The 23,898-nt window shown below is 41.9% G+C and overlaps 1 protein-coding gene across 3 annotated transcripts in view; it reads right to left on the minus strand.

The window, feature by feature from the left end:
• LDLRAD3 (low density lipoprotein receptor class A domain containing 3) overlaps nt 1-23,898 on the minus strand; it is a 109,172-nt gene that overhangs the window by 46,099 nt on the left and 39,175 nt on the right. For 2 of the 3 annotated variants that reach the window (XM_039552972.1, XM_039552971.1), the window contains exons 3-4: nt 7,659-7,784; nt 5,139-5,273 (exon numbers count right to left, since the gene is read on the minus strand). In XM_039552972.1, the coding sequence (XP_039408906.1) occupies nt 5,139-5,273; nt 7,659-7,784 (261 nt within the window). The remainder of the gene's footprint in view (nt 1-5,138; nt 5,274-7,658; nt 7,785-23,898) is intronic. The other variant, XM_039552973.1, reaches the window with a different exon arrangement.

Below are 23,898 nucleotides of genomic sequence, written 5' to 3' on the forward strand. Positions count from 1 at the left end.
GTCACCTGAAAGGTCAGTACCAACTACAGGAACACCTGCCTCCTGCAGCTCACCTCACCTGTTAGTCCCCATGCAGATGGATCCATATTTTCTTGACAAGAACCCTCTCAAATGAATAATCTTTTGAGGAGAAAAAAAGGGAAAAAAGAGGAAGTGTGGATTCAGGGAATAGAGGAACACAGGAAATAAAAAGTTCACAGCTAACAAAAACATTTCCATCTAGCAAGTATTACAAAAGAAGGATATTAGAGAGCTAAATATGGTCAGGCAAAGCCCTCATTTAATAAAACATTTAGTGGCATTTTATTTCTATCCTTCCTTATGTTTCTGCTTCTACTCAGTCTGCCTCTGAGTATTAAATTCCGGCTGCAGGCTGAATTTGGGCTCAGATTATGCACAATAATTGCATGCTGAGCTTCAGTTTACAGACTGAGATAATAATGAGTCAGAGAGACTCAATAAAAGGAAACCTACAGACAGGATGAGACTACAAAGCCTTGGGATGTCTAAGTGACACCACAGCATTTGGGAATTTCAGAATTTCAATTTACCACGTGCAAAGGGCTGGTTACAAGCTCCATACGGAGTGGGATGGTCTGGGAGCTATTTGTGTTTCATAAATTAGGTTTTGTGGTATTTCATTGAAATTTAGAGTACGTCTGTTCCACTTAGCTGTCAGTTGTAAAACCCACTTTGCATTGCAACCCAATAATGCAAACATTAGCAAAGGCCTTAGTGCTTACCTCTACAGCCAGCCCACTTCCAGCTCTGCCTATAACTTAATCCACAGAAATTATCATTACAGAGCTCGTATTATCACAAAAAAATTCATTTTAATAAGTCAACATTTTGAACACTTTCCACTTCTTCAACACAGGGTCAGATTTTTTATTTTTTAATATGCTGACTAGTTTTATATAAGCAATTTATAAATGCCCCAGAGAAAAGAACAGAGACTTCTAAAACTGTACATGCTTCTAAATCTGTTTTAGAACACTGGGGTACATAAAAATTCTAGTGCAAATTCAATGAAAAGATAAGCAAAAAATAAAAGGAGGAAGTATCCACATGTACAGCAGTGGACATTACCAAATACACAGGACAGGAATTAACTTCTGAACACTTGCAAAACATTTGGTTTAGAACTTGACCACAATGGTAGTGTTTACAAACAACTGCAGAGCTAGAATTTCAGGAATATTACTGAAGTCAAGAGCCTCTCTTTACAGCAGCAGACAGAGTGAATACAGACTAGCAGCAATACAACTCCCTTTCCTAGGCAACAGGGTTAAAGCTAGTAAAGGTATTTAGCAATTTAGATGGAAAGAAAAGAAGGGCCATGAAAGAAAAATGGGTTTGAATTAAACTACCCAGTATGCTTTTGTTAGTGTTAAAGCTTTCTAAACTAAAAGTACAAAATGGAGGAGAAGAAGCACTGTGAGGACACATTCAGATTAAAAAACCCCAAACCAATTAAGAGAATAAATTAAACACAGTCCTAGAGCTGAACAAATTTACACGGTTGTTGGAAGATACTGAAAAGGAATAATTCCTTTCCAGTTGAGTGGATGCCTGCCACAGAACAGGCAATCCCCCCAGTGTCAGACAGGCCTGAGGAGTACACCCGAGTAGATGCTATGAATGTTTAGCACTGTTAGCCAAATAGAGGCATAGGAGAAAAGTGTGTGGGGGAGAGAAATTTTCCTCTGAATTGAGATCAATTAAGCACAGAAGAGGAGCAGAAATTTCTAATCACTGCTGGTGTTGCCAAACCTGGAGTAATGCCCTAGAAAGAACAATTCATAAGCAATTCATGTATTTGACTGGTGCGGATAATCCAAGCAATCATATCCTCCATCCCATCCCAAGACTCAAGCATATACTTTGATGAATACATCACATTCCAGATTAAGGGAAATATTTTGCTGTGCTACTTCACTACTGGAAAACTGAGATGACCGAAGTATAGCTGGGGTGGGATTAAAAGAATAGCTCTGAAGTTTATCATGGCAGTGACAAGAGCTACAGACAACTTCTGTCAGGAATTAGAGAAGAATTCTTTGACTTGCTGCTAAACTGGTGCTTTTTAATCTGACACTTTCCCCATGACATACAAACCTTTGTAAGATACACAACACTCAGTTACAAGTGGTAAGGAGAAAGGAGGGCAGGAACGCCCTCCGAAATTTGATCTTCCTCTCATTTTCACAACTAAGTCATGGGGCCCTCCCTCCTCTCAAATGAATCTGCTCTTATTTATGACTAAAATGAATCTTTAGAAATGCATGTCTTCAGGTTCATCTCAAATTGCAGCATGCTAGCAAAGCTAGGATGGCACATTTTGAAGTGGTCCATGTCAAAGCTGAGTCAGTATGTTTTTCAGTAGGAGGCCACATTCCTGTTTTCCTGATCTGCAGAGTGACCCTTCCTGATTGAAAGGGTCCTTATGTGTGGAGGAGTATTTGACACAAACCAAACTGGAAAGATACTGGAGCTTTCCAGTAATGACAGCCGGATAAAAGAGGCCTTTGAAGTTCATGGAAGAGCAGGAAGAGGTGATAATTCAAAAAGCTTGTCAGTATACCCAAGAGCAGAAGGAGAGCAAAGTATCAATTAATAATTCACACTTCTATTTCCCATGTTATCATAGTGTCTCAAAACAGTTTGCAAACATTGATTAAGTCTAGTGACATGCCCCTGAAGCAGACAAGCACGGATGAAGCTCTATTCCTACCAGCCAGGATGGCACTCCGGGAGCATTTCCTTTAGGTGATCTATGCCCTCTCTTCCCCATCTGTTAAATGGCGATAATGACACTATCATGCAGTGGTTCAGAAGCTTAGTGACTTCTAAATCAACACATTTACAGATAGAAAAACAGCACACAAGGACAATCTCATATGTCAGATTACACTCAATTACACTGAACTAAAGCTACCACATTTGACATAACATAGCCAGTGGGAAAAAAACCCTCTATCTTCATTTTGTAACACCCTACAGATTTGCCTTGCTCTGTCCCTAAGTACCCGGAGCACTTGAGTTCTAGTTAATGACCAGGATTCTTGGGTACTGTGTTAATACAAACACATTGTAATTACAGTAATTAGATCTGCTGTAGAAAGAATTGTGAGAAATTAAAGACTGTCCACAGTAGCCTCTAATTCCCAATTAACACAAAGCAGTTGGTGTGTTTGCAAGCCAGGACAGACATGCTCATGGCTGCAAACTCCAGAGGGAATCATCATTTACAATCGGATGGGAAGCTGAACACATTACATTGTTTTAATCCTTGCTTTGAAAGACAGGTACCCACACATTGCCCACTTACAGATGGTGAAATGGCAATCCAGGAAGGCTCTGAGCTGCCAAAGGGAAAAGCCTATCACACAGGCTCCCCATAGCCAGCATTTTACTTTGGGAACTCCTCATTCCCAACCCCATACTTGGATTACTTTTTTTTTTTTTTAAATTAGAAAGCCCACAACCATGGCTGTTCTTGTCCTAATGGAGAGAGTTCCTTCTTCCTTGTTTGGGCCTCTTTCACACATATAATAAGAAAGAATTACTTTGCTTAACCCTTTTACTAATCTAACATTTCCAGAAGGACCAAATATGAAGACAATAGTAATGGCTTCATGAAATACAGCTCTTTTCTTCTCTTGAGCCTGACAGTCAGTTCCAAAAGCAGATTGTCATGACAACAAACAACGTGGAGGCAATCCAGCCAATTAATCTGCAGAGGAAGCAGTCATCCCAACCTAGGAGAATAGCCCTGCTGCTTTAAGCTTCAGAAGCAAAAAAAAAAAGAGAAAGCAAAAGAAACCTAACACCAAACCTTACCACCCGCATTAATCTGATTAGGCTGCCTTAGAGCTGCAGTGAGGAACAGTCCAGCCCTGGGCACATGCTGGGCCCGTAGCAGCCCTTTCGTCCCGCTCCCAACACAGAGCTGGGGCAGGGCAGACCCTCTCCAAGGCTCTGATCCAAGCAGAGCTGCATTCCCAGGCTATGATGTAGCTCAGCACATGGAAGAGTTATCAAGATGACCCCTCCAACCCTTACATGTGGAGCCAAGGAAAGAGCCTGTAGGTTAGGCAGAGGTATGACACAGAAGACACCATTGCCATAAACCCTGTTTTGTTGGCATTGCTGTTGTGTGTTTTACCTCTTCCTCTGTGAGTTGTTAAGAATATTTATCAGCATCTTAAGATCAGGATTATTTTCTTTTCCACAAACGATTAATTGATCAGTGCAGGTAGATATTAAAGTAATTCTCCTTCAATTTCACTAATTACTTCTTCCTTCATACCCTACTTTATCTCTCTTCATGTGTCCTGCTTTCTATAGGCTGAAGCACATCACATCTCCCTTGAAAATATCCACTGTCTCCCATATTTTTTCTACCCTGGTCTCTCAGCAGTAACGCAGACATTACAATGTTTAGCAGCACATGCCCAATACACACTGTTTGTTAACCTCAAGTCATTAATATATACTTCATGTTTTATAAAATACTGTGGCATTAAGTTACAGAAAACAAAACTGAGAAGCACTAGCTGCAGACGTACATGATAGGTTAAAAAGAATAAAAATGTCAAAGACTGTGTTTTGAGATTCTCCCAAAACTCAATACACAACAATTTTCAAACAAAAATTTTCTTCCCTGTCTTCAGGGGAAGGGTAGGAATAAATACTTTCACTGTAGACCTGTCCTGCAGTTAAACACGTCTTTCAGAAGGTAACTGAGCAATGAAGATCTAAAGCTCTAAGCATACACAAGATTTACTCATCTGGTAAATAGACAGATTCACTTCCAACTGAGGTTTTACCTCAATCACCCCGGGTCCAATCCATCTCACAGAAGTACTAAATGGATTCCCAGTAACTTTGGTGAGCACTGGATCACAGTTTATAAGCACTTCCTGCAAAAGTGTGTTTTTACAACCTGAAAGATACCAGTCTTCTGAGCACTGAGAATGCAATGCATGCATGTGCACACTCTCTACACATTTCACTCTCACTATCTGCAGCGCTAGCCAACACAGAGCAAGCCAATAGAATCACATTTTCTGCTGAGCCTGTGTTAATTTGAGTCGGTCTAATATTGCAGAACAGAATAAAACCCCTGTGCCTACCTTGAGGGCTTTCGCAGCTTTCTTCATCACTGTTGTCTTGGCAGTTATTTTGACTGTCGCACACAAAGCTTTTATCAATGCAAAGACCATTTTTACAGTGAAATCGGGCAGTAGAGCAAAGCAAGGGATTTGCTGCTGCAAAAAGAGAAAGTGAGATCTTTCATTAGAAATTTTCTTGCCCAGGCAGTTAAACAACTGATAAGCATCAACCACAGGTTACAACTCCACAGCTGGTCAGTTTGCTGGCATGTGGGAGTAACGTGGCAATCATACCTGCCCTGGCTCTCTAAACAGGGAGAGCTGAAACTTCTAATTCGTGCAAGATTCATCACAATTAGCAGAGATTTAGCCCACCCACAGTTGTGATAAGCCTTCTGCTCATTTTCATGAGAGCCCAATCATGATCACTGTTCCACATTTGCTCACGCTGAAGACATATGGAGGGTAGAACTGCCTACCATAAACACTGCCTGTTGAATCCCATTACAGGAGACTTAGTTTAGCTGAAGTTTCATAGTGTAAGACAACAATTCTGACTGAGAACTGCCAGGCAGTGGTTTATTTACCTCTGCTTCTCTTCCCCATTCTCCTCACTATCTTGAATTGATACAACAGCAATGTTGAAATCTCTCAGCCTCTCACTGTTTGAATTTCAACTCCTTTTTAAGGAACAGTGTTTGTACCCTTCGTATACATCATGCCTTCTTATCTTTCAACACAGCCATCACTTAGCTGAGATACGCATAATTTAGCTGGTTTTAATACCCACTCATAAATCAGCCTCTGTCCCTTAATCATTGAACTCCAAGCAGTTTTTGGTAATGGGGTGACTGAAACGGAATGCAACTTTCCTACTGAAAATCTTTAAAAGGCTGCTTAGATGTCTTGTCTACTTCCAACTGCTTCTCTGCCACAACAACAAAGGGGATGATAGTTTCCAAATACTAACTGGCTTCCATTTTTTATTCTTTAAAGTAAGAGCTAAATTTAAAGAGTTTTTACTAAATCAATCAATCAATCAATCAATCTTAACTTGTCGGTCCTGCATATAACCTGCAGGACATATAACAAATGCTCCCAATTCCTCCAGCTCCCCAAGAGCATGTTTAGCATGAACAAGCTAAAGTTCCCTTGGTTTGAAACTTCTGCACAACTGCACGCCACATTGATTTACAAGGTCACCCTCGAACCTACATGGTTGGTCCTCTTCATAAGCAGTGGCTAGACATTTAGGCATGCTAGAAAGCACCAAGTGCTTCACTGACATAGAACAGGGGAGATCAGCATCAGGTTATCATCAGCTGTAAGGTCTCATTGGAACTACACACTACAAGCTCATGGGAAATGGTGTAATTCCTAATGAACTCCATAAGCTGGTGCACTTTCAGTTGAGACTCCCCGCTTGTCAGTCCACCACCTTAAGGATATTCAACGCACTTTTGTCAAAACCTATTTTTAGTCCACCCGTTCAAGCGTAACCCAGAGTAATTGCCTTAGCCTTCGATGCTTCAATGGCTTCACTCACTCCACAGAAGTGCTGACTCCCTGCCACAGTCCTTGCAGGGCCCAAACCAGACTCTCCAGGCTAACAACAGATGCCACCATAAGAGAAGTTCATGCTGTGGGGGAAAGCACACCAACTACCAACAAGAAAGGCAAGTCCTCCATGAAGCAGACAGTGATAGATTACTGTGAAGATTGCCCCTTTTGTTATCTTTGAAAGCTGCTGTCTGTTGTCCTCCTCCTGACCTTTAAAAGTCATTGAAAACAAAACCTCAGCATGCTCTGACAGGAGAATGAAGTATTTTGCAGCAAGCTTTCACCTAGAGAGACCCATGCTTTTACCAGCTCGATAGTAACAACAGAGCTGTTGGATTCAACATAACTTTTCCCTACTGCTATGATATATCCCTGCTAGACTTACAGATACAAAAGGATCTATGCAGCCACATGCAGAGGGTTTAGCCCAAAACATGCAGTACTTCAGATCATCTCTCTTCTACAACTTCCCTACTGCTGTGCATTGGCAGGCATGCCTGGCTTCAAGAACCTCCCTCTCCTTCCAAGAGCCTGTTTCACTAAATAAGCCATTATTTGCTTTTTTTTTGTTGTTTGAGAACATGTATAAACAGAGAAACCTAGATGTGCTGATGACCAAACACATCATGTTCTTCAGTGACAAGAAACAGGAAAATAAAAATGGAACAATACAAATGATAGTTAATATTTGCCCAATTTGAGTTACATTTGAGTACAGAGAACATGTTTAAAGCAAACATGCAGCTTAAAACTCATTTCATTGGCTTGAAGTATCATAGAGGCATTATATACAAAGTAAGACTGAGATGGACCTTGGCAGACTCATTAACGAAGAGAAAAGCCAAGGCTCATCTGGGTCATAAATGACAGAGAGAGTATTTGACTCAGGAGCTGAAGGCTACCGAATGTTTCCTTTCTGAGTAGCATCAGTTAGTTGAAATAAGCAGCAGTGACCTAGCTTGCAAGCAGGCTCCCACTTACTGCAGTTCTCCTCATCACTGCCGTCAGGACAGTCCTCAAAGCCATTGCACCGGAAGCGGCCAATGATGCAGTGGATCCCACTGGCACAGGGGAAGAACGTGGCACCACATTTGGATTTGGCTTTTGCTGTGAAAAGAGACAGAAGTGGGCAGAGGTGAAGGAAACAATTTGCAATGGTTAGAGATCCTGTTGTAGCAGTACAGTTAAGGGCACTCTATGCAGGGCTGTTGGCACTGATGTTAGGTGTCTTCCAAGTGAATTAGTGTCTTTGTGAGAATAAGAAACACAAGACACCCTCATAAAAATATTTTTCAGGCTGAAAACTCAAATTAACACTGCCTTTATTCAACATGATTTATATAAAACTGGGTGCAAAAGGACCACTGTATCTCCTGCTGCAGTTATTCATGACAGAAACTACATCTACTTCATAGTACCAGCACAGCTATTCATAAAACATTAAATACTAACAACAGCTTCAAAATGCGTGTAACACATGATTACAGAATCTAATTATGATCTCAAGTACTACACATTTTTTACTTTACTGCACAGCAACTCTTCATCGCAAGAAGAGAACACTGCCCTCAGCCAGAGAGTAATGCAGATGGTTCCACCATGATGCTCAAGGGAAGCACCAGTTAAGTCCTGTGGTATCCAGCCTAGAACAAAACAACTCCCAACATAAAAAGCAAAATTACAAGACAAATGATTACATTTCTGCTTTTTCAAGTTATCTCATGACTTGATGGACCACATCACAGGACACTGAACTCTTCAGAAAGTCCACTCTAAAGCAAAGGCCATATCTGCAGGAAGAGTATGCTGGTAACTGCAGGAAGGTATGTATGGTGCAATGTGGTAATGCCACCTATGGGAGAACCCCAGAGAAGCCAGATCCAGAGCTTGCCAGCCTTTAAAACAAATGTTTCCTACTCCTATACCAAATCTACCAGATGTGCTTACAACTCACAGGTTTTGAAATACAGATCTGGGTATCACAGCAAGAGGCAAGTTTTTTAATGTGGCCCTATGGCACATCAGTACACCAACCTGCACAGTTTTACAAGGCCAGGACAAGGTCAGGGACTATCAGTGTACACACAAAAAAAAGTATATCCGGTAGGGATAAACAGCATTAATTTGGAAGGAATCCTCTGTTCCAGGATTAACTACTAAGTACAACTGTAGCAAAGCCTTCCTTCATCACTCAACAGAGTGCATATAAATTGTTTTAAACCACAACTACAGTAATTCTCACTTGATTTAGTGTCCTCCAAAATCAAATTCCTGCAGTTCCTCTATTACATGTTTTTCTTCATTATATTAGTAGTTTTCAATTAGAATGATGAAGCATAAAATAAGATGTGTCACTAAATTTCATATATTCAACTACCACTTTTTTCTGAAGAGTATCCAAGGTCCACTTGGGGAAAAGAAAGTGAGCCATTATTTTGCAGAAAAACAGCTGATAAATTACCCTGTAGTAGCTGCTGTGCTTCACACCCCTGGCAATAGAAAATCGTCAGCAGAGACATTTGAGCCCCTGCAATTCTTCACACATCTTCAAAGAGCAGCTTCTGTATTAGAGTTCTGAGACAGACTGATCTCAGCTAAATAATTCAGTAACCACAAGGTGTGAGGCACCATCATACTCCCAGTCTTTAAACAAAAGCAGCAAAACAACCTCAGCAACATTCCATGTCATCAAAGCAAGCAGTCTGTATTAATACACTAACAAACCAGCCAAGACGCTGCTGGAAGAGGGTGGTAATAGCACACGTATGTTAAGAGATGCCCAATACTTCACATGTCGTGGTTTTATTGTTGTTTTCCTTTCTATAAAAGGTAACAACCTTTTGAAACCACACAGTGAATTTACATTCCCCACGCCAAATGACTGCTCCGGGACAACTTCTTATTTAAGAGGTGTATTTTGAGCCAGAACAGTTCCAGAAGGGGAGAAAAAGAAGAAGTTCCAAGAGTTTAAAGAAAGAGAAGAAATAAGAAAAGGGGGAAGCAACTGTGCTTTTGCCTCTGCTAACACTTACTGGATCCCATTTCTTCAAGCAGGTTTACTTTAGTCACTTGGGGTCTGAATTCAGAGGCTATCAACTTCCTGGCAAAGCATAGACAGTGGTGCTCCTTGTCCTCTCTGAAAATCTTGACAAATTAAGGCTTCAAAATTATTTACTTCTAACATGGACCATTCTCTTACTCTTGCAGCCTTATTCTTCGTGAGAGATTTCAGATTGTGACTCATCAACACCAGAGCCTCTGGCCCTCTGGAAAGGAGAGGTCATGTGCCTGCACTTTCCTAATCAGAGCCAGAAGTGGCAGTGAGCCTGCAAGAGCCCCGTTTCAGGTATGACAGACACAGGTCACAACATCCTCAGCTGCTCAGGCCCCAAAGGGTACAAAGCACACCTGGGACATTACCTTGAGCTACCACAGTAAGTAACCTTGAGCTTACCACGCCGTAAGTAAAGTTTAGTGTTTGGCCACATCTGGAAGAAAAACATGCTGGAATGACCAGGAATAAAGTCAAGTTCTGGAAAATGAACTCCTTCTTCATACAGATGAAGAGGGGGAAACCACTCAGAACAATTATTTAATGTAAGTATTACTTAGACAGTTATATAATGTTTAGTTCAACATTTAATTCCCAGATGTTTTCCTATCTTCTCCTCCTCCTCCTGAGACAGCAGCCAGAGAACAAGAAAATTCTGTTTTAGAATAACTGTCTATAAAAAACCACATACTAGTAACCACAGACTGAAAAACAAACAAGAAACTAAACACCTTCAAATTATTTCTAAGTTGCCCTTTCATACAGTCCACTAATTTTATTTTTTTTAACTGGAGGGAAGGAAAAAATAAACAAAACCCAAATGCGATTCTCTACATTTGCAACAGACATGATATACACACAAACCAATCCCAATTCAAACATACACTTGCATTAGAGACCCTAGAAACACAAAAGAGCATTTCAACCACCATGGTGATTGACTAGTCGCTCAGTCAGTCACTCACGAGACTCAAGTCTCGCTCCCAAACAGAACTTAGTTCTCCAAGTTACAATTCCAGTCACAAAATGCATTTTTCATATGCTGTACACAAATGCAGAAAAAATGAGAAACCAGTAATAGCTTGGTCCAAGTCACGTCCCCTGACTCTGGAGAACTCCACTGAGGAATTTCAGCTTTCTTTTCAATTTGACATCCTTCTTGTCCTCTGGCATAGTTTTCCCAAGGTTTTCAAGCAAGTGTTTTTTGGTCACTGCTCATAAAGTTCCTATGGAAAGCACAATCATTTCTTCCATAGCAGAAACCTTACCTTCCCATTCTGCAGGATCTCTGCAAATACCCTAAATATGAAGGGGCTATCATTTTCTTCAGGTCTTTGGCACCTTAACAAGTAACAGATATGTATACCAGGATCATGACAGCCTATAGCAAATTCAAGTCACATGCTGCACTATCCCAGCATTCCTCTGCAATTCCTACTCCCATTACATGACTGTTACAAAAAGAGTTTTCCTCCCCTTTGCTCATCATTGTCTTCTACTGCACAGGTTTCAAGTTTTCAGGCAGATCTGTATGTGAGAAGCTTTATGTTTATCTAATAGCAGCTATCTGTTTGGCTATTTTGGTGATTTCAGCCTCAATAAGCTTTCAAGGACAGCACTGTCTTTGCAATCTATATTCTTCTTTGTTACGCTTGGTTGAAATGGGCTCAGGGTAATCAAGAATTACAGGGATATCAGGAAATGACAGAAGTGGAAAAGGACACAGGCGCGTGTGGATGGTTTGACCTTATTTAGCCAAGGTATTATAACCAGCTACAGGAAAGGGAACAGAGGAAGTTGGTTGTTTTTAAAGGACAGGCAAGTCCCCCTGAACCCATGTCTTCAGAAAGGAAGAAACTGAGAGACCACACATTGGACAGGAAGGGGTAAAATACAGCAAGAAACCACAGAGCAAGTTACAAAACTGTGGCTAAAGAAAGGCTACCCAAATACAGATGCAGACTGAATTCAATATAGCAAGTACAAAGAACACCCCAAAAAATTGCCATTCAACCAGTTTGTGAGCCTATGGCAGAAAGGATCAATTCACTCCAGTTCCACCCTTCATTTGTTACCTACTCATGGCAGAAGTGACCCAGGACTGGAAGATTAACATGAATCTGTACTTACATTACACAAAAGGGAATTTCCATGGTACTTAAAGAGGTGTCAGTGAACTACCATGACCTTGAGGAGCCTCCTGTGACTCCATTACCCATGGGAAGAAATTGCTCTTCACTAAAATATTCTTATCTCTTAAAATTCAAACATGAAGCAAATGGTGAAGATGGTGGCAGAGAGCTGCTGGCCACAGTACAAGCTTGCCAAATGTTCCCTCCAGGTTGCTTTGCTAAAGTTCAAAAATACTATTTTGGCACTTGTACGTGCGAGTGCGTGAAGTGGCTCCTTATGCTACACAGAAACCAATCCTCCCACTGTCTTCTTTCAAAGCTCTAAAAAAAATACTAACTTCCCATCAGGACCAGCAGTACACTCCACAAAGGATGTGACAGTTTGCAGGCACAGCTCTACAGCAGTAACAGAAAAACATCTTGCTATCTTTACGATCCCAAGTGTGAAACAGTACTATTTTTAAAAAAGTATAATCCATTTTATTACTTCTCAGCAGAGAGGCACAATAGCAGCGGAAAAGAAATCAGATTTGGCACATACTGTGTAAAACCTTATACTGTATACAGACAACCCTCTTGAATAAAAGCAATTTTGATATTCATGGCTACAATGACTTGGAACCTGACTAGAAGGTTACAACTGATCTGCGATGGGCAGATGATTTTTCTTTTCAGAGATGGAGCAGCAAAGACATCAAATGCATTCTGTAATTAACAGTATTAACTATAAGTTTAACAAGACCAAGTGCAAGGTGCTGCACCTGGGTCAAGGAAAACTCTGGTGTCAAGCCGGGCTGAAGGGTGAATGGACTGAAAGCAGCCCTGCCAAGAAGGACTTGGGGATTCTGGTGGATGAGACTGGACATAACCCAGCAAAATGTGTACTTGTGGCCCAGAAAGCCAAATGCATCCTGGACCGCATTCGAAGCAGTGAGGCCAGCAGGGCAAGGGACGGGATTCTGCCCCTTTACTCTGTCCTTGTGAGACCCCTGGAGTGCTGCATCCAGCTCTGGGGTTCTCAGCACAGGAGGGACATTGACCTGTTAGAGGGAGTCCAGAAAATGGACCAGAGGGCTGGAGCACCTCTCCTATGAGACAAGGCCGAGAGAGTCAGGGTTGTTCAGCCTGGAGAAGAAAAGGCTCTGGGGTGACCTTACTGTGACCTTTCTGTAGCTGAAGGGGATCTGCAAGAAAGCTGGAGATGGACTATTTACAAGCACATGTGGTGATAGGACTTAAGCTGAAAGAGAGTAGTAGATTTAGACTGGATACAAGGAAGAAATTCTTTACTGTGAGGGTAGCGAGGCACTGGAACAGGCTGCTCAGAGAAGTTGCGGATGCCTCATGCCTGGAAGTGTTCAAGGCCAGGCTGGATGGGGTTCTGAGCAATCTGGTCTAGTGGAAGGGGGGGTTGGAACCACATGATCTTTAAGGTCCCTCCCAAACCAGACCATTCTGTGATTTTATGACTGCGTTACTGCTGAGCCAGCTAATCTACACCTCAAGCATTTCACAGCTATAGTGAACTGGGCACTTATTACTGCATGCAGCATGCAAAGAGAGCACACAGTGGGCACCCCACACGATGTGGCCAGTAGACAAGCCTAGTTCCTTCTTTTAACTTTACAAAAATTTCTATTTTAAAATGTTTCTCAATTATTTTGAAATCTGAAGTGAGGAAACAGGATGTAGCAGATACAAGAGTCGACATTTTGTGACAAAATACAGATAGAAGTAATCTGCACAGCACTTGAGCATCTTTGAACTCAAATTGTTACCTTAGAACCTCTCCAAGTAGCAATCAAGCAAAGTAACTTTATGCTGCTTCACAGCTACACATCTCAACTCAACAACAGATAATGATTTATTCAGCTAATCAAAACTTGATTACTTGCATGCGACAAGAGCAGCTCTCCAGACAGAAACCACTGTGTGCAGATGCTGCATTACTGCAAAGCCATTGGTATTTTCCTGACTTTGATAATCAACAGCCTTAAACTTCTCTGCTGTTGTTAATTTAGGTAAGGGATGCCACAGGCACATCAGACAGCACTGTAAAACCACATTCTTTTTATGAATGCATGGCGAGATGCAGCATTTCAGTAAAGGCTTTATGTGAAGGAGATAAAGGTTTTAACTTTAATTTACAAAGAAGGATTGATTTGACAACACTGTGTAACACAAGCAGGATGGCACCAGGATATGATTCCTTTTACCCCAAGAACTGATATAAACCCTAACCCTGTTAACACTTACAGTTATTTTGGGTTAGTTAACTGCTGTTTGGACCCTACAGTATTTTCAGTTCTGTTCCCAATGGGAAAGCCACTGTTACTTGCAGTCACTCAGCTGCATTAGCACTGAAGGCAAATGCATCATTTGTTGGCTCACAGAGCTCTGGAACAGGGTCATCTTGCAGAACAACACAGAAAAGTTTCACTTCCTCTGCTTGCTTTTTCCTATCAAGAAAAAAGCTGGCACTTATATTCCCAGTATAAAACACACCCAACAGTCCACTATGCCAGAACTTCTCCAATTCAAAACAAAACAACTATTTAATTTAATGAGTTATGATACAAAACACAGCCAACTGCAGAGTGTTCATTCCACCTACAAAAAGCCCTTGGGTCACTCTTGACTTTGCTCCCTGTTTAACCAGGCAGGTGAAAGAGTTGCTACTCTTAAACTGCTAATGCAAACACAGAGAAAAAGAGCCTAAAATGTGCTTTATTTTAAAGGAAGCAATTTTATGGTTTTGTAAGTAGTGAAATTAGCCCAGTAGGAAGCACCAGGGGTTGCCTCCAACACAATAAACTATCACCCAGAAGAGTAATATTTACACTACAGTTAGCAGAGAAAAAGGCCAATGCTAAAGCAAAAAAAGCCAAGGGAGACTGCTGCCATGAAGAGTAAATGGCTTCCTTCTAAAAGGGTGAAAAAAGAAAGCACTTCAGAGCTGAATTACTATGAGTCAGTGGCCTTTACCTCTTGCCAGACAGTAAGGCCCTAAAGTAATCTTTCATGGTCTAGGAGTCTATGTTTTAGTCCTTCAAAATCATCACAAAGCAGACAAGATGTCAGAAGAGAGCACAGACAAAAACCTTGGATTTCAGACATTCAGTGAAGCAGTTTCTCACTAAGAGAAGTATTTTAGAAGTTACTACTCACTAAACAACCTGAACAATAACACCATACTAAAGGACAAAGTATGCACAATTTCAGAGTTGTTAAGTTACTCCGGATGCAAACAAGCAGGACAGAGTACCACGCTTAAAGCACTTCAGTAGCAGTGCTCCTCAGAACATCTGTGTGTCTGATGGGCTACAATACCTCACTCCATTCTGAGACACTACCGACCCGTTCTTTTTCTTTCAGTTGTGCCACTGATTCCATCCAACTGTTAAACCTGTCCAATTCCAAGCTCTCCAGCTGGGTTGTTTACTGACCCCCATCAAGAGGATTAAATAATTAGCACCACAAACCCTCTTGATCTCCCTGCATAAAAAGCTATCAAACATAAGCAGCTATCGCATTTGCCCTTACTCATGTGTAATTGAGCTTCAAATGAAACATTCACCATGGTCACTTAATTACAAATCTTATTATAACTACTAAGTATTTGGTTGCTTAATCACGAGTAAAAACAAGAGCTAATTCCAGTTTGACATTCCAAGTTTGAGAGCCATTGGAGTAAGTGGCAAAAAGATCAGCAGCTGCCTTGCAGCATCTTCCCAATTAATGCAGATGCTCATTTCATGCATTGTTTAATATTCAGCTTTGCTTAAGAACTCTGATGTTTTTTACCTACCTGCAAGAAATATTCCAGGTCAGCCAGGAGATGACAGGAAGCAGCAAGAAACACAGAAGGAGACTTAAACGCACTCAGTGATTATGAGATGTGACTAGAAGTCCAGACATTTTCTATGTATAGATGTGCAACTACTACAAAACATACAACTACTTTTATTGAGAAATTCCTAGCTTTCTGCTATATATTCTAGTTATCTAGAAAAAGAAAAGAGGTGTTAATGTCATTAGATTTTTATACAAATTGTTACTGGATTATAAGTAAGAATGAGACACCTAAAGATTGGTTTTGTACAGTTTTCTATGATTGTTGTTTGCACAACACCTGACAGCCTGAAATCCTAGCACATGACAATGCTTACTCCATTAATATGCAAAATCTACTTTGACTGCAGCTTTTCATTGCCATGATCTTTTCAGGATGCTAATTCTGGTAGAATGTGTCTCTCTTCCTAAGTTGAAGCCCTGCTGTTAAATCTTCTCCTTCCATATATTAACACACCCCCCCACCAAAAGTAGCCAATATAAAAAATAATCCCTGTGTATAGTCCTGTAAGGGATTCACCTAGAAGGGATCCATCTAGAAGAGGCAAGGGGATCTTTGGCAAAGACCGGCCAACTCAGTGAGCAGGCTTTAAACTGAAGGACTCAGGGTGTGAGGTTCAAAGTGGCAACACTCACTACACCACATCCAGCAGGGGAATAAACCAGGCCAACCACAGCAACAAAAAATGTTCCTTATCTGCCTCCCAAGATGAGATACAGAAGGAAAACCATCTCAGGGGTGTCTGTGGCTTTGGTACATCCTCCTGCACCCCTTCCTCCAGGGAAACCTGCAGGAATAACTACCTCTCTGAAATGCCTGTAGACCAACACACACAGGATGGGGAAAAACCAGGCAGAATGAGAGGTCTGTGTGCACGATGTCACTGCAGTTACAGAGACATGGTGGGACAGCTCACATGACTGGAACGCTGTCAGGGATGGCTACGACCTTTTTAGGAGAGACAGACCAGCAAGGGGAGGTGGTGGAACTGCTCTTTGTGTGAGAGAGCAGCTGGGCTCTATCGAGCTCTGCCTCAGGCTGGGTGAAGAACAAGACAAGAGCTGATGGGTAAAATTCAGGGACAACGTGAGTGACACTGCTGTGGGTGTTTGCTAGAGGCCACCCTGTCAGGAAGAGGAAGTCAATGAGGAATTCTCCCATCAGCTGGAAGCAGCCTCACAGTCACAGGTTCTGGTGTTCATGGGGAACTCCTGCCCTGATCTCTGCTGGAAAAACAACTCCTGTGGGCACACAGGAGCCCAGGAGGTTCCTGCACAGCACTGATGGTAACACTTTGACACAGGTGGTGGAGGATCCATCGAGGAGAGGTGTGCTGCTGGACCTTGCACTGACAAACAAGGAAGGACTGGCTGGGGGTGTGAAGACTGGGGGCAGCCTTGACTGCAGTGACCATGAGACCACGGAATTCAAGATCCTGAGTGGAGGAAGTCAGCAGTAACTAGAATTACAGCCTGGACTACATGAGAGCTAACTTTGGCATCCTCAAGGCCAAAGGAATCTGGAGGAAGAATCGTATGAGTTATGGCCCTAGAAGGTAGGAGGATCCAAGAGAGTTGGTTAATACTCAAGTAACGTTTCCTTCAACCTCAAGATTGTTTGATTTCTTATTCATAGCGATGCAAAAGGGGGCAGGTGCATCCCTATGAATAAAAAAAATCAAGCAAAGGGGGCAGAAGACCTGCATGAATAAGCGAGGAGCTTCTGGCAAATTTCAAACAAAAAGAAATATTCTGGAAGGTGGAGAAGGGGACAAGCCACTTGGGAAGAACATAGGAACACTGTCAGAGTAGACAGGGAAGCGACAAGAAAGCTAAGGTCCATTTAGAATTAACTGGCAATGGATGTCAAGGACACCAAGAAGGGCTTCAAGTACATCAGTAGCAAAAGGAAGATGAGGGAAAATCTGGGCCCACCCATTTGGGAATGAGGTGGAGACCCTGGTGACAGAGAACACAGAGACAGCTGAGATACTGAATGCATTTTTGCTTCAGTCTTTACTAAGGCCAGCCCTTGGGAATCCCAAACCATGGAGGCAAGAGAGAAAGTCTGGAGAAAAATTTACTTTGCCTTGGCTGGGGAAGAACAGGTTAGAGATCAGGCAAACTTGACACCCACAAATCCATGGGCCCCAATGGGATGCACCGACACATGTTGAAAGACGCTATTGTGAAGCCACTCTCCATCATCTCTGAAAGATCATGGAGAACAGGAGAGGTACCTGAGGACTGGACAAAAGCCAATTCCTCTCTACCTTGCCCTGGTGAAGCTGTGTTGGGAGTACTCTGTCCAGAGCTAGTGCTGGTCAGAGAAGTTCTCAAGTCTTCTTCTCTGGAGATATTAAAAAGGCACCTGAACATGATCCTGTGCAATTGGCTCCAGGTGAACCTGCTATAGCAGGGGGGTTTGACTATGACCTTCAGAAATCCCTTCCAATTCCAATCATTCTGTGATACTGAGATTCTGTGATTCCTTACAATCTTCTTTTCTCTGTAAGCATTTAAAATGCACTAGATGGAGATGTAGTGTAAGGCAGGGCACCACAAAGGTAGACAGTTAGTCCTGTTTACAAGGAAAGTCAAACTCCCAGATCATACTCTCAAAAAACGCCACAAGCCTCACAGTTCCACCTTTCATGTAGATTTTAGCACTACTCAGAGCTATGAAGTATTCAATTTGCTGTAATTATACTAGTTATTTTAATGTACTGCTTTTATATTTATGCCTTTACCTTACTCATTGTGCCTGTATCACCCTCTTTCATGCTCACAGGGGATTACAGAGCACTTCAAATCCATCAGTATTTGACAACTAGCTTCATTGTTTGTATCAACCTTTCATCTGTCTTGGGACACATCCATTTGCAGCAGAGGCTTGTCATCACCTCCACAACTACACACAGACAACGACCAAAGCTCACAGCCACCTAAACCTCTGGTAAGTACTGTGAACCTTATCACAGCCACTCCACACTTCCCAAAGTAGTAAACAGAGATTTGATGAACTAAAGACTACAAATTCAGGTCTAATACTTTTGAATCGTTTTACAATCATAAGGTTGTAACAAAATCTTCAGATGTGAAAAAGTGGTCTTGATGCTGGAGTTCCCCTTTTAGGATTTTTTGGGTTTATTTAGGGTTTTTTTTAAGTGCCAGGTCACTAAATCACTTACTTGCAAATAAGCAACTAATGAATACTTATCTTCTCCAAAATGTAGTGAGTTTTGATACAAGTCCACTTCACAGCTATTTAGCTCACACTACTATATGCTGTTTACTAGCAAGACAGAATACAACTTATCAGCAATGAGGACTTCTCAAAGCTAAAAATGCACCTGGCTAGCAGCTACAGACTGCAACAGCTGAGATTGCCTTCACCTTTACACATGATGGGGCAGTCCAAAAACTTGTTGCAGGTATGCAAGGCTGAATCTTAATCCCAGGAATGTGAAAACATTTCTTGAAAATATCACCCTGCCCCTCATTTTCTGTAGAATTATCCCTTGTCTACACCTGGCTTTAACTGATGCTTCAGAATAATTTTCTGGGGCTACTGAATATTAATTCCATGTCAGTAATCTTTACTGATGGGTAGGATTAGTCCTGCCCAAGTCTTGGCCCACTGCTGTGTTTCTAGATCTCAAGTGGTTTAGACAACCCCTTCTGAACTGGGCAGACATTTCTTTTTAACAAAACACTGCATCTCATTCTTCAGTGCACTGAGCTCTGTTTGTTGAACTGAAAGCCTAGTATTTGAAAGGATAGGAGCCAGAGTTACTTTGTGCTCTTTGCTCCTGTACATGAAAGCCATTCATTAGACTGACCCTGCTGAGTGGTTAAATCCAAGCAAAATGTCTTCAGCTGTAATAACTGTACTATCATAACAAGCACGCATTAAATAGCTTATAAAGATTGCAGAACTCATTGTCTCTACAAGACCTTTTTTCTCTGTCTTTTAAAGTGCCTACTAAAGCTGGTTACTTATTCTTAGCAGTGTGGAAGTTAGGATTTTGACTGCTCTCACAGCAAACTGTAATGCAAGGAGAGGACACACATCTAAATTCAGACTGCCACCAGAATGATTTAGGTTGTTAGTAATGACCCTTTAGTAATAAATTTTGCCTTTGCCTCCATTATAATTTTGGGACTTACAAAGTGAAAAGCATGGATACCTAATGTGCCTTAGTATATCAACTTGTGAGCTTCCTGTAGAGCAGACTCAAAGCATAATCTTGATTGAGGGCAAACTCCATGATTTATGTTTCGTTTTTTTTTTTTTAAAGCATTGAACAGCAACAAATCTAAAAGCCACCTCCTGAAATATACCCTACATCAAAGAGGGCAGGACAAGGCAGTCTGACAGCTCTCATTTGAGGCTTCCAAGCATATGACATGGCTTTGAAGCTCTTGCAGTCCCCACTCAATCCACCTCCTCCCTACTGCAGCCCGTGCCAGCCAGTGTAGGAGTTCTTGCACTCAAGAGCTTCTCCAATGACAGACCAACTTCCTCAGACATGACTTTGGTTTCAGTGGGATTTTTTTCTTTTTTTAAATACTTTACAGCTCTCAGATGCAGTTGTTAAAAAACTACCTCTTTTGTAGAAACTGAATGCTGAAACTGAAAATTAAGCCAGCCAAAATTCACCTGAAGAAAACCTAGCTAATCTGTCTTTGTTCTCTAAGAGTTTCAGTTTCCCAGATGAAAGGGTTTAGAGCACAGGAAAACATTCTTCACATGATCTAGGAAACCCGGGCTACTAATTGCAGAGCGGAGGTTTCATCTGGCACTCCCCTGCAAAGACTTTCTCTCTCCTCCGCCGCCGTGTGAAACTGATCGTGACAAACCCGCGGCCCCGCCGCTCCTCAGCGGGGGGAGCTCCAACGCCTGTTGCAAGTGAACACCAGAGGGAGCAGTAAACATTTCTCTGGTAAGAAAGGTTTATATTGGAGATGTCAAACATAAGGAAAATAAGGTATAGCAAACCACGGGGAAACTTAAAAATGGTTACTGTGGGCTGCAATTTCAAAGTGCAATATACTGCTAATCCAGGTTGAGTCTCCATCAGTGCAGAGACAACGAAGATTTAGAGCAAGTGTGCAGATACAAATACTTTGAATGATGCAGGCTTAGCTGTGCCACATCTCCCAGCCCAGCACTCCACACCCTGACGACACCAGATTTATAAAATCTTCTGAGACTATAAAGCATTTATACAAAACCTTGTGTGCATTTAGATAGACTAAACGGAAATGCAAACATACTCAACATAGAAAGACAGATACAGAATGGAATGTGACAAAATAGGTCGTGTTTATTATATATAAACACACAGTTCCAAATCTACAGGGTAAAAGCAAGAACATAGTTAAGAGACACACAAGAGAAGATTAAATCAAAGATTAATATGCCAACATATCAGCAATGAACAAGTAATTACAGGACTATCTCAAATATTATTCAACTAACCTGACAAAGACAGTTAAAAATGCTGGCAAAACCAGCAATAGAAGCATGATCGCAACCATAACCAGAAAACATTCCCATCTCACACCTTCATCCTTGCACAATGGCACTCAGCCTACCAGGTGCAGGAGTTCTGAGGGTGTTTGTCACCAGGACTCTGGCTTCAGCAGGGGTGCCAAGGGCTTCAATTCCCTGACACAGAAACAGAAATGCTCTTACCAGATCTACTAGACACCTGGATTAAACAGATTTCTCAGATTGCCCAAATATGAGTCACAGTGTTCAGGACCATGAGAGTTAGCCTGCTGCTATGAAGCTGCAGAAAAGCTTGGCTCACCACACCATGCTGAGTGCAACTCAGGACCGCAGGTATTATAAAACTTTCAGTTCTGATTGCACTGGGTTCCCTGCAAGCACAAGTGTCTCAGGCAAAGAGACAAAACTGACCTTTAGTGGAAGCCTGCTTGGCAGGTGGCTTCAATACCTGTCTGGGGAATCCTAGTTATAATGGACCATTTTCACGCAGCACTTCATTTAATAAAGACATTCTTCCCCATGGAGGAGACTTGCTCTGTCTGAAGGATGATCAGAGCAAGGTTTGATGACGATGGATTGCTGGTGATGAAATGAGCTCTTTATTACCACAGTTCTGGATGTCCCTAGAGACCAGCTCTTGCTAGCCAGCCCAGGAGTGTTTTGGCAGCACATCCTTACAAGCATGGATGATGCCCCATTGTTCAGACACCTATACAACCCAGTCACAACTTCTAGCATTGACTCAGAAACCTGCTTTACCTTTACGTTTGTATTGAATGAGCAGCGGTGACAACCGGAAACAGAAACAAGAGAGACAGAGGTTTCGGACATGAGAACACACTGCCCCAAGGCTATCCTTGCATACAGGTTTTTTCTAGCCCACTCTTTAGCCCTTGGATTAACAGAGCTAGTCACTGATTCACTGTGTGCCACTATTTGCTCATAGCTGAACATACAAATTTGGCATCTCTCAGAAGAGCAATGAAGGAAAATCTAGACTTCTGGGTACTTGGTGTGTCTCTAATTCTGGCTGCTGTCATGCCAGGCCCTTAGTGTGGATGATGTGCCATGCTCCGAATCCCCACCATCTGCTCCTTGTTAGCTGACAAAGGCAGCACATGCCATCTCCCCACTAGCTGCTGCTCATTAGTGACAAAAGCCATTCTGTGCTCACAATGTTCTCTCTGTAATAATCTAATACAAAGGTGTACAAAGAGCAAAGGAAAGAGGAAACAGAGATAACAGAGTAAATTAGGAGCTTAACTAAGAATATTAGTGCACTCTGAAATCTCAAGATGAGAATCCTTCCAAGAGCGAGATGCAGGTCTTGGCTTCAAAGGAATAGGTCGGCAGGTAGGTATAGAAGTCAGCACTAGAGATAATTAATTTACCTAAAAACGTTTCAAAACATGCAAGCACACATTTCTAGGCTTCTTCCATTCAGGCTCTCTGTTTTGGAAAATTTTGGATCTTCCATATCTGGTAACAGAAAGAACTGAGTGCTGACAGCATGCAGCTCCCAACCCGACCAGGGCAAGCACTAACCCCAGCTATCTGTAATGCCTGGTGTGCAAGCAGAGGAGGATTTAGGATCTATGCAATCCCTCCAAGCTTCACAGGGAGGTCCTGTTGGTTAAGATTCTGCGTTTGTTAAGAAGAGCCTCAGCTTCCTTTAAAAATCATTCACACAGGTGTAAAGCAGTAGTAATACCAATACTTCAAAGAAACATGCATGACAGGTACTGGACTACACAGGCTAAGGAGCAATCCAGCCGATGAGAACCAGAAGACAAGGGGATTAACTACAAAGCAGTTCTCCATTGGGAGATACACTGATGATAGCACATTACTCAAACTACAGAGAACTGGAAGTACTCACAAAACATTCACATTGATATGGTAAACTAATCCTTTTCGAGCTCAATTATTGGCCTGCAGGAAAAAAAAAAGCAAGGCTGTTCTTCAAGAAGTGGTTCTTATTTACAACAATGAGAAGTCACTGTCTCAGCTTATTCCCTCCCTTCCATGCCTTTCCTCGACCCTCCTCCCCAGATAAAACCAGGTAACATTTTTCAGTCATCACATCACCATAAGTGAAGGCAAGGGTATGAGAAATGTTCTGTGCACTACGTAGCACAAAGACAGCTGGCATAGGAAGCGTTAAGGTAAGGGTAAGGGTACAGAGGAAGCATGGAAGATGACAGATGGTATGTGGGCATGTGGGTTCTGACAAGTGTGGGAGATGAAGAGAAAGGCCACAAGCAAAGTGACGTGGTTAACAGAGATGGCCCTGCAGAAGAGGAGACAGAAAAGGGACAAAAGCAAGACAGGAAAGAGGTAAGACAAGGATGGACAATGTGCAGGTAATTCTGCTTTGCATCTTATTTCCTCCTCACAGCCAGACCATCACTTTTCTACTTGCTGACCACAAAAAATGAGAACCAGACCCTGAGTTCAAAGTTTTCCTGTTTAAATGGGGACAGACAGGATGAGATGCTACAGCAACAGAATTGATAAACTATGGTTGAATGTGGATGTCCAACAGTAAGACAAACCAAAAGAGAAAGACTTTCCACATAACCACACATGTCTGCAGGACTGCTTCCTCATGGGCATGCCAAAACACAGCGTACTCATCTTCACAACAAACAAACCCTGTAACCAAAC

Source organism: Corvus cornix, chromosome 5, assembly GCF_000738735.6.
Source record: "Corvus cornix cornix isolate S_Up_H32 chromosome 5, ASM73873v5, whole genome shotgun sequence".
NCBI lineage: Eukaryota > Metazoa > Chordata > Aves > Passeriformes > Corvidae > Corvus > Corvus cornix.